Genomic DNA, 12,602 nt, shown 5'->3' with positions numbered 1-12,602 from the left:
AAAGATAAAATTCAAGAAAATATTTGGTGGTCTTTAATTTTCACTATCTTTATTGCAGTACTTCCAGAGAGCATATTAGAATGTAGTATGATTTTTTTCTTTTTTTGTTATATTGATTCTGATATCTACATTCTTCGGCTTTCTCTTTAAGGGATATTGTAAACCATATTTAGAACTATACAGATACCAAAATGAATTAAGTCAAAAATCTGTGTTGGTTTTATAGTGAGTATATTAATAATTATGTTACTGTCTTTTGTCAGAAAGACCACAGTAATGAAAAGCATGTTTCACCTTTTACATACATAATTGGATGAGATCACCAGATGCTGATATTAAGAGCACATCAACAGGAAAGGTTGAAAATGGAAGCTGCGTGGAAAAATACTAGAACCAATTAACTCTGTCAAAGACCATATGAATAAGTATGGGGGTGAAAAATAGATTTTGACCATAAACTGACCTCAGGTCATTTAATAATGGAACGAAACAGCAAGATGGCCCTTCTTAGAGTTTTTTTAATAACAGAAAATACCTTGGAAATTGACAAATCCTGTATCTTGATGTTTGAAAACTCAGCTTACTTTTGATTTTCTCACATTGTATTATAATTTTTCAGACGTACAGAAAATTTGGTAAAATTTTACTATGTGTCCACTACCTAGATTCTATTATTAACGTTTTTCTATATTGCTTATTCCATAGCTTTCCATGTATTTATTTTTCTGTCCATCCGTCTTTCCATCTCATTGTTTTATACATTTCAAAGTAAGTTGTGCACATCAGTACCTTCAGTCTGGAATGCTTCAGTATGCATATCATTAACTAGAGTTCAGTATTTATGCATTTTTTTCCGAGGTAAAATTACGTATAGTGAAATGCACAGATCTTAAGTGTACCATTTAATAAGCTTTGGCATATGCATATGCTTGTGTAACTAAGAACTTTATCAAGATAACATTGCAGTCGCTCCGGAAAGTTCCTCATGCCCTTTCAAAGTCGAGTCCTACCCTCACTTCATCCTCAAAGGCAGCCACACTTGGGATATTTTTGCCATAGATTAATTCAGCTTGTTCTAGAACTTCATATAAATAGGATTATGCAGAATGTATTCTTTTTGGGTAAAACATTATGCTTCTTTCACTTAGTATAATGTTTTTGAGATTCATCTATGTTGCTGCATGTATCAGTAGTTTATTCCTTTTCATTGCTGAACAGATTCCATCCTGTGGATATACCATAGCTTATTTATCCATTCTCCTATTGGTGGATACTTGAATTGTTACCAGTTTGGAGCTATTAATGAATAAAGCTACCATGAAAAAACTTTTACAAATCTTTTGTGAACATACACTTTTCTTGTGTGTAAATACCTAGGGATGGAATTACTGGGTCATAAGGTAGGTTTATGTTTAGTTTTGTAAGAAACTGCAGGACATTTTCCCACAGTATACCATTTCACACGCCCACCAAAATGTATGAGCATTCTGGCCATTCACACTAACACCTGATATTGTTAATCTTTTTAATTTTAACTATTCTGGTGGATCTGTAATAGTATCTCATTATGCTCATTTTTAATGCTTATTTTAATATGTACTTACCTGATGACTACTAATATTGAGCACCTTTTCATGTGTTCATTGATCACATCTATCTTCCTTTGTGAAATCTGTGTAAATCCTTTGCCCATTTTAAAAGTTGAATATTTATCTTATTAAGTTGAAAGAGTTCTTTCTGTATCCTGGATACTAATCATTTATCAGATATGTTTTGTGACTATTTTCTCCTATTTTGTGCCTAGCCCATTCATTTTTTTTTAAATGATGTATTTTGTGGAGAAGTTTTTCATTTTCATTAATTCTAATTTATCAATAGTTTTATTATTTTCTGTGTCCTGAGAAACCTTTGTCCACCCCAATGTCAGATTTCTCATGTATATTTATTATAAATTTATGTATCCATTAAAAATTTTGCTTAAATTTTGAAGCTTTCACCCAATAGTTAGAGCGTCTCACTTATGACCTTATGGTAGCTAAAAGAAATCTAAATATTTCAACCATATATGTGTGTGTGTGTGTGTGTGTGTGTGTGTGTGTATACACATACATATACGTATATATATATATATATATATATATATATATATATATATATATATACGTATATATATGTATGTATGTATGTAGGCAGCAGTTGCAGGGTTTTAAAAATGTTTTTCAACACCAAGGATATTTTCTAGTTTTGATGAGTATATATTTTGAGGATGTGAAGGGATGGCAGAAGTCTATTATTCTCAGGCAAGGGAGAAGAAGGTGTAAATTGCTATGGGAAAACCACTAATTCTGACATCCTTCTTTTTTTCCTTCTTGTTTATGCTATTGGCTGTTGCCCACCTTCTCCTTCCACTGTTCTCTCTGACCCAAGGGATCACACTTCCAGGCTTCCTGAGTCTAACATGTTAATAAGGGGTGGCCATCTAGAATCGTTAGAATAGCTGAAATTCTATTTAAATTTTTCCACTAGAGATTCTGGACAGTGTATAAATTTGCATCATCTCTGAAAGAACTATCAGATTATAAGTGAAGTAGTGATCTAATATTAATAGACCTACTTTCACAGGTGTTCAGTTGAACCATTTTTTTCTGTTAGAGCAAAGAAATGATTATTGGTAAAATACTTGAGCCTAAATGCTGACTGTTCTTCAGGTCCATGTCAACAGTTGATTGAGGAAAAACATATCAGAATTTTGAGAGGATATCCAGTAACATTATGGTTGAGTAATTTTGGATATCATATTGAATGTTTTAGTTTTGTTTAATTAAAAAAACAGCTTCCATAGATTTTTATTTCATTAGAGAGAGATACAAAGAAACAACAATGAAAACAAAAACAGAATCAAGAATCTTGCCCATCCCAGAACCAGAGTGAATACTATGAAAGGTGGGATTGAGTATATTTTGGGGCTCAAGGATCAATAAACGTGAAGAGTTTTGCAAGGATTGGAAAGTTCAATATGTAGTGCAGAATTAGAGAGTTCTAGTTGCCCAAAATCTCCTACTTAAGGAAGTTAATCAGAAGTCCAATGTCTACATGGTTCTGATCCTAGTTAGGAGACCTCTGAGTTCTCTAAAACAGAGTGATCCTCACATGACTGTGGAATGAAGAATAATAGTTCATCTAGTGGGAATATTGCTCTTTTTATACTTACCACAAAGTTTTGATATGAAAAACTGTGTCCCAGGAGGTACTTTTATTTTTGGCCCTGAAGGCTAAGAATAGCACAGGGCCCTACTACTAGATTTAGAGTAGCCAACAGAGAGAGAGAGAGAGAGAGAGAGAGAGAGAGAGATTGATTGATTGATTGTTAACAACCTTATATGAGGAAAAGTTACCTTTGGGATCTGAGAGGTACACTTCTATTTATTTCAGCCTACTATTTCCTGTAATTTCAACATCCCAATTATGTGTGCTTTTGAACTCTGAGGTAGCAATATTAAAAATAAGTTGAAGGGTCAAAGGTGGTTTGTTGAAGAAGATTTGTGACTAGATTTTTACACCCTTTACTTTTATTTTTTGTTACAGAAGAAGCTACTATGGAGGAAACTGGGCCAGTTTTAGCTTTTCAGGACTGTTGTCCTGGCTAAGGGAATACCAGGTAAAGTTCTTATCTGATTTTTTAATCTACGAGACTGTATTTTATGTTACATAATAACACTGTATTGAGGAAAACTCTAAGCTCCATCTGTAATATCGAATTGATACTTCATTTTTATCTACTTGCTAACAAGAATTATGCAGTCACCATTTCAGCTAATATTTTTTGAATGCCTTTAAAATGTAGGTATCATTTTTAAATATAAATAGATATGTTGGCTGAAGAAAAATCATATATACTTGATACCATTTTGTAATTATTCTATATGCCCGAATATAAGACAAGATATTTTCCCCCAAAATAGATTTTCAGAAAAAAATATTTCACTTCTTATAAGATTTCACATATTACTAGTTGCTCTTTTAGTTATTATATTTTGAAAAAAAGACACTCTTTGGGGATGATACATTCATTTGAAAGGATCTCAGTCATTTATGGTTTTGCATAATTATAGAAGTCACGCAACAGAATCAGTGAAAACAAAAAGTAAGGGAAAAAATTTAATAGAAATTTAGTAATTTTTTCTAAAGTTAGAATCTCACTACTACAACTCTTGTATATCATTGTAAAGAAGCTTTTTCTAGCTCATTTAAAGCATTGTAATGTGGGGGTTGGTTATGTCAATGAAATTTACCAATTTTTATGAGAGAGATTTAAAAAACAACTGTCCTAATTTTATATAAATGGCACATGTGGCTTTAAATGAAATTCCTACCAAGAGCATCATACCATGTAATGACATAATCACAAACTGCCATATCGCAAGAGTTCAGAAAGGAGGATAATATACTCTAGAAAATTTTATTCAGTTAGCTAAAATAATATAGCTAAGACTTACTCAGCACTTCCCGTATGCAAAGCACCACACTCAGCATTGTAGTTGTACTGATTAATGGTGTACCTGACTCGAGTGCCTCTGGTGACGACAAAGACATTGACGTTGAAGATATAGTGAAGATTCAGATTGAATAATATTATTGTTTAGAACTGAGAATGTGGAGAAGCAAGCAGTATTTGTAAAGTAGCATTTGATGTACTAATTCAAACTATGTATAAATCAAGGAAGTAAATGTTATCAGTAGGCATTTAAATGTTTTATCTATATGCCTTAATTATTTCATTTATTTATGTTGATCAAAACCCTTTTTGCAACCAGATCCTGTGGAAATATATGTGAGGGTCACCTGGTATTGAGGCATATTTAGTACTTCCGTGAGAAAATTTAGTCTAGATTCTCAGAAAAACAAAAATTTCCTTAGTTGTGTGAATGGAAAACTTTTGGTGACTGAAGGGATTTTTGAAAAATAAATTTTGGTAATGGGTTAAATTTATAAAAACAAAATTATTTTTGTAGATGTTTCTTTTATTTTAATGCTTTTTCTTTTTCTTTTTCATTTCTTTTCTTTTCTTTTCTTTTCTTTCTTTCTTTCTTTTTTTTTTTTTTTTTTTTTTTTTGCTTTAGTATCTTGAATCAGTCACCATATCCTTTTCCCCTTCACTCTTTGTCACTGGTGCACAGTTCTTTTTTCAGGCTGGTAACCCTATGTTTACACATTCAAAATTTCAGTACTTCACCTCCTCTTCTATTTATGTTTGGATGTTTAATACTATCTAATAATTATAGTTGATAATAAGAGTTGTCTGCCACTATTTTTCTTCAGTTTAGAACATTGAATTCAGGACAGCGAAACTTTTAAAGATAATTATTGCCCTACTTTATGAAATCAGTACATTTAGAAATTTTCTGAGGTGAATTTCCTTAAAACAAAGGATATGGTAGTTATATTTCACTACTAGTTCTCTGGATATATATTATACATTTTAAAACATTTTTCTCTGAGAGATGGATATCAAATAGATTAAAAATTGAAATGGATTAAAAATGGATACTTGACATTTGGAAAAGGTATAGCTTGACATCTTCAGAAATCCCCTATATTCAAATATTGCTGTATCATATGTCCTCCATAAAATTTAAGTAGGAATTATTGAAAAATGTAAAGAATCACTTTCAACACAGTGAGAGTTTACATACGTACTTTATTGTACTTTCTTGTTTTTATTATCTTTCTGAATATAAACTATCCAGGGGTTGATTCTTACGAAGTCCTTAGTGATATTGGGCTGAGTTCTTTTCAAAAATACTTTTACATATAGTCATACTTCAACATGGCTAGTGATGGACCTTCAAAGATCTGAAATTAAGTAAAATGAAGTAATATTGAGCCTGTTTTGACAAAAAAGTATAAAAGCTTTATTACTAACAAGTAATATGTAGAACAGATACACTTGATACTCAGCAGATGGAGGGTTAGTTGTCCTAGTTTTTAAGCAGTGTCAAAACAGCCACATCCAAATGAGTTCATCAAAAAACCACATATCCTGACAGAAATCTGTAAACCAGGGCTAGCTTTTGATGGGATTGATTTTTATACATTGTTTTCCTCTCCTTCCTTTGAAGTTGGCACACTATGCTGGAGTCGCTTCAGTCACTCTGAAGTGATCCTTCTTTCAATTTTGATGGGATGAAAGGAAAAGCATGAATTTAGGAAGGTATAAATTTTCTCAAAAAAGTAGAGGTTCAGATTGCTCAATTAATTAAAATTCGTCATCTGTGTTTTGTTTAGGACAACAGTGACATTGTGAATGAAAGCCCAGCATGGGAAGAACAGATCCTTGAAAATGAAGAAGCCATTGCTCTTGGCAGGAATGACAAAACCATTCAACATGTAGAAGTATTTTGTTATGCCAGGTATGAAAAGTATTTATTTAGCATAAACTAAGTTAATGTCTTCTTATTCACACTTCTTCAGAAGAAGCCAACAATAAGGATTTATGTGGCATTGGTTGTTACAAATCTAATTGATAAGCTGGTTTCCCTATTTAAAAAAAGTAACTTTCAGTTTTCTCTGTTTAGATAACAATAACAACAATAATAATATCTTACATTAATGACTTATAATTTACCAAGCTCTTTTAAGTCCATTATCTTATGTTGGTCTTTACAACAATCTTGTGCTAAGATAGAGCAGACAGTCGTATTTGTTTTTCTTTTTTAAAGAATCCTCATTAGAACTCAGAAAGATTAATTTGGTGACGGTCACATTGTTTGATAAATGTCAAAGCCACACCTAAGCTAGAGAGCTAGAGAGTGGTGGAGCCCAATGTTAAAATACAGGGTTTTTAAATCATAGTCCAGTGTTCTTCAAACTCTCCTTAGATAATATTCAAAGTAACAAAATGGAAAATGCACACCACTCTTCTTAGAGAATATTCTGTATAGGGTAAAATAAAATTATAATTTTGAATAAAAAATCAAGTTGAATGGTCATCACATTTGGGGACATATTATTGTATATCCCCAGGAGAAAACAGTGGGAAGTAATGTTTTATGTGTCTTTGACTGAGAGAATTCATGTTTTAAAACGTTTGACATCTTTTTTTTTTTTTTTCCAAATGATGTGGTAGATAGACTGAACGGTAACAGTCACACAGTTCAGTGAATCATTTAAGTAGTTATAGAGTCAAGGAGTTTAGACCATCAGACTGGCAGGCACTTTAATGGTAATTAAAACTTAAAATCCAAGACACTAGAGAATCTTCAGGATATATGCTCTGTCTTCTTACATATCCTTGTGGTACAGTGGTGAGTGTGACCTGAGACTGTAAAAAGTTTGGGAACTTGTGGTTTATTTCTTAACCTATGTTCATATCTTTCAGGTAACTAGCATTTTCTCCCATAATTACACAGTTAATTTTCTGCAAAAGGACAGCCATTGAAATGTCAGATTTAGATTGTAATGCTAAATGGCATTTTGTATGAAAAGGTATACCTATCTGACATTGTTTAGAGCCAGTGTAGACAGATTTCTAACAGAAGGTGATCTCAACCGAAAAGTTATATACTTTAATGAAGTCAGGAATAAATATTTGGTAACTTTCGTATGTGTCTATGACTACTACTTTACTAGGATATAGTGACAGTCACACTATGGCCCTTTGAGAGGTACTTTTTGATATTTCAAGGACTTTGATTTCTCTACTCTTTATGACAATTGGGCTTTATGGTTTCTTTTTTTAAAATTAAAGTTTATTGGGGTGACAATTGTTAGTAAAGTTACATAGATTTCAGGTGTACAATTCTATAATACATCATCTGTATATCACATCATGTGTTCACCACCCAGAGTGTGTTCTCAGCCATACCACCGTGAATGCGACCGATCTCCTCTGATCTCAGGGTTTATAATACCGTGTTTCCCTGAAAATGAGACTTCGCTGGACAATCAGCTCTAATGTGTCTTTTGGAGCAAATATTAATACAAGATCTGGTATAATATAATATAATATAATATAATATAATATAATATAATATAATAAATATAATATAATAAATATAATATAATAAATATAATATAATAAATATAATATAATAAATATAATATAATAAATATAATATAATATAATATAATATAATATAATATAATATAATATAATATAATACCGGGTCTTATATTAATTTTTGCTCCAAAAGATGCATTAGAGCTTATTGTCCAGCTAGGTCTTATTTTTGGGGAAACACGGTAATAGTTTCTAATAACTGAACTAACACATTTTGAGTGCAAAGGAAATTATCTCATTTTCAATTTCTGATCTCTTCAGTTTCATGTGTGGAACTTCTCAAAGTGATAATGTAAAAAATTGGTGGTAGAAAGTTTGTTTTAAACCAGAGAAGTAGAACTCTGCTGTATGGTCCTCTCATTGCCTGTTAAAGGTGGAGCAAAAGGTGAAATGAGATAATGTGTTTTATTTCTTCATTTACCTGGGAAAAGTAGTTGGTTATTAATGTCACAGTAGACAGGAAGAGCCCTGAGAGCATCCAATGGAGGAATGTACAGAAAATCCACTTGTCTCTAACAAGTTCTTAAAAACATGGGTCAACAGGAATAACACTACTTCACTTAGACCCAGCCAGACTTTGGCATCCTTAATCTTTTTGGATCATGGCCACAGACTTAGAATTTTGTGAAAGGGGCTAGAGCAGAAGTAGCTGTTACAAAGATTTATTTTATATGAGAGCATCACTCGGGACCCACTGATTTAAATCAAAAGCCTTCCCTTTAATGCTTATTTCTGACAATCTTGTCTTCTGTTTGTTTGTTTTGTTTTGTTTTTTTGTAGCAGAGTAGTTTAAAGCAGCAAATAGGAAAGAGGGATCTGCTTAGAGGCAAGCGCACTGAGAACCACACCAAGACTTGGGTTATAGGCCTGCCTTTACCATTTGACTTGCTCTGTGATATGGTACAAGACATGTCTCCCCTCTGGGTCTCATTAGCAAAACACCATGGGTTTGGACTACTTGATCTCAAAAGTCCTCTGGGTGTGAACCTGCTGCTAGTGTAGGTACTAGCTGAGAAGCTAACAGAGGAGGAGTAGACAGCATCAGCAAGCTGAGAGAAAGCTTTGTGCCATTTAGTGTAGGGGCAAATGGCTTTTATACTGGAGGATCCCTTAAGGACATCATTGTATTATAGCACAGTACAACAGTTAGTTGATGGTCGTAATGCATGCTGTTGTCTTCAGGCAAAAGTTAAATGATGTTCTGTATCCTCCACTTGAAAAAGTAGGGTATTTGAAATACATTTTTGAAAGATGAATATTAAAAAAATAATTAGAATTAACAGTTTTATCATTTTAAGAGATTAGTTTTGGTTTTCTAGAAAATACCCTCATTTTTTTCTCCAAGTAAAGTTATCACTATGTAGTAGATCCTTGACTTTCTTGTAGACTACAACATAAAATCTTTTTGAATCCCCTTTTATAGATAATGAAAAATGTGGTACAGATTCCTGAATTTTTGTTGTTGCAGTTGCTGTTTTACAACTGTTATTGATGTTAATATTACATTTTGTGGACATAGTGTGTGTGTGTGTGTTCGTTCTATACAATTTTAACACATGGTTCATGTATCTATCCTCACAGTCAACTTACAGAACAAAACAGTCCCATCACCACAAGTTCCCTGCCATTGCTATTTTATAACCCCTCTCATCTCCTTCCTACCCTCCCTCCAATCCCTAACTCCAGGCAACCACTAATATGTTTTCTGGCTCTATAATTTTGTCATTTTGAGACTGTTATGTAAATTGAACTGTACAGCATGTAACCTTTTGCCGTTGGCTTTTTTCATTCAGCATAGTTATCTGGAGATTAATCCCGGTTGTTGCATGTATCAATAGTTTGCTCCTTTTTATTGTTGAGTAGTATTCCATGGTATGGATGTACCAGTTTGTTCACCCATTGAAGAACATCTGCGCTGTTTCCAATTTTGTCTGTTATAAATAAAGCTGCTATGCACATTCATTTACAAGATTTTTGTGTGAACATAACTTTTTACTTCTCTGGGATAAATCCCCAAGTGTACAATTGCTGGGTCACATGGCAATTGCATGTTTAGTATTAAAAGAAACTGACAAACTGTTTTCTAGAGGAACTGTACCATTTTCTATTCCCACCAGAAATGTATGAGTAATTCGGTTTCTCCACATCTTCATCAGCATTTGGTGTTGTCACTTTTTTAGTTTTGCCATTCTGATAGGTGTGGAGTGGTATCACATTACATTTTTAACATCTTTTCATGTGCTTATTGTCCATCCATGTACCCTTTTTGGTGAAGTGTCTGTTCATGTCTTTTGCTTACTTTTTAATTAGATGATTGTTTTTCCTGTGGAGTTTTGAGAGTTCTTCATATATTCTGAATATGTGTCCTTTGTCAGATACACAGTTTGCAAATATTTTCCCGTCTGCAGCTTTTCTTTCAATCCCTTTAAACCAAGTATTTTGCAGAGCAAATATTTTAAATTTTGATGAGATCCAGTTTATCAATTTTTTTCTTTTGTGGATTATGCTGTTGGTATCAAACTTGAGAACTCTTTGCCTACCTTCAGATCCAGAAGATTTTCTCCTTTTTTAAAAAATGAGTTTTATGTTTTACATTTAAGTCCATGACCCACTTTAGAGTTAATTTTTGTATAAGGTGTGAGGTTTAGGTCAGTGTTCATTTTTTTTTTTTAACCTAAGGATATCCAGTTGCTTCAGCACCATTTATTGAAAAGGCTGTTTTTCCTCCAGTGAATTTGCATCTTTGTCAAAAATCACGAGGCTGTACTTGGATTGGTCTATTTCTGGATTTTTTGTTCTGTTCCATTGATCTATACAGAGGCTCCTCGACTTAACGATGGTGTTACACTGTGATAAACCCATTGTAAGTTGAAAATTCGTTTAATACACCCAACCTATCAAACATCATAGCTTAGCCAAGCCTACCTTAAACATGCTCAGAACACAATATCCAAAAACCACTGGTAACACAGTGCACTGTAGAGTATTGGTTGTTTACTCATGTGATTGAGTACCTGACAGAGCTGTAGTTCGCTGTCCCTGCCCAGCATCTTGAGAGAGTATTGTACTGCATATCGCTAGCCTGGGACAAGATCAAAATTCAAAATTAGAAATATGGTTTCTATTAAATGAATATCGCTTTCACACCATCGTAAAGTCGAAATAATCCTAAATCGAATCATAGTAAGTCAGGGACCCTCTGTATGTCTTTTCCCACATCAATACTACACTGTCATGGTTACTGCAGCTATATAGTAGGACTTACTACCAGGTAGAATGATTCCTCCAAATTTATTCTTCTTTGTCAAGATTGTTTTAGCTATACTAGAATTTGCCTTTCCACATAAATGTTTTAATAAGCTTGTCTATGTCTAGAAAATGTTGCTGGAATTTTGATAGGAGTTGCATTAAAGCTATAGATTAACTTGGGGATTATTGACATCTTTATTATTTTGAGTCTTCCGATCCATCAACAAGGTGTGTGCCTTCATTTATGGAGGTGGTCTTTGATTTCTTTATACTATGGAATGTATAATTTTCAGCATACCAATCCTGTACATAGTTTGTTAATTGCATACCTAAGTATTTTATTTTCTTTGGAGCAATTGCAATTGTAAGTGGTATTGTCTTTTTGATTTGGGTATTCACATGTTCATAATTAGTATCTAGAAATGCAATTGATTTTTATGTGTTGATCTTGTATCCTGAAATTTTGCTGAATTCCCTTATTAGTTCTGGAGATTTTTTTGTAGATTCCTTGGGATTTTTACATAGACAAGCATGTCTTTTGCAAAGAGAAACAGTTCTATGTCTACCTTTCCATTAGCTTTTATTTTTAGAATCTATTTTCTATTGAGAGTCATGTGTTTTTCTCTCCATAGCCATACGCCACAAGTTAATTGTATTTTCTTCTTACACTTAGGCTCACTTAATAAGCTTTTTTTTTTTTCATAAGGGAAGTTATTATCACTTCCTGAGGACTTTGTAATTATACACTAATGTTGGGCAATCTTTTAGGGTCTTTCACTTGCTAATTATCTTGTTCTTCCACACTCCTTTCTCAGCATGTGCAAATCTACAATCTGACAAAATGACAAATTATCAGAAGTCCTAAACTTTAATGGTCATTCATGCTAAGAGTTTATTGTTTTTAGTTGCATCAAGCAAATAGAAGTCAAACTTCAATCCTTGGTACACTACATATACATAATATTGTTTTAAATATTTTGACACATTTCAAAATTATAAAATAAAGACAGCTTTATATTGATCTGAATGCTGAAATATGACTTGTCTTCCCATTTTAGACCAGATGAGTTAGCTTATGTGTAGAACTGATGTTTATTAGAATAGCTAAAATCTATGGTTTGATTCTCACATAGGCCACTTGATATTTCATCAATGAAGAATAAAGTATATATTAGGTTGGTACAAAAGTAATTGTGGTTTTTGCAATTATGTTTAACCTTTTAAACTGCAATTACTTTTGCACCAACCTAATATCTTTTGGTCATAAACAATATTATAGCTATAACCAGTAGCC

At 32.8% G+C, this 12,602-nt stretch overlaps 1 protein-coding gene across 1 annotated transcript in view; it reads left to right on the top strand.

The window, feature by feature from the left end:
• Positions 1-12,602, top strand: part of CHM (CHM Rab escort protein) — a 191,514-nt gene that overhangs the window by 61,241 nt on the left and 117,671 nt on the right. Inside the window, exons 3-4 of the mRNA XM_019717433.3 lie at positions 3,586-3,658; positions 6,286-6,410. Coding sequence (XP_019572992.2) covers positions 3,586-3,658; positions 6,286-6,410 — 198 coding nt within the window. The remainder of the gene's footprint in view (positions 1-3,585; positions 3,659-6,285; positions 6,411-12,602) is intronic.

This window comes from Rhinolophus sinicus, chromosome 18, assembly GCF_057876585.1.
Source record: "Rhinolophus sinicus isolate RSI-liver-muscle chromosome 18, RSI-T2T, whole genome shotgun sequence".
Classification (NCBI taxonomy): Eukaryota; Metazoa; Chordata; class Mammalia; order Chiroptera; family Rhinolophidae; genus Rhinolophus; species Rhinolophus sinicus.
Note: the sequence above shows the minus strand (reverse complement) of the source record. Positions and strands in the feature narration are given on the sequence as shown.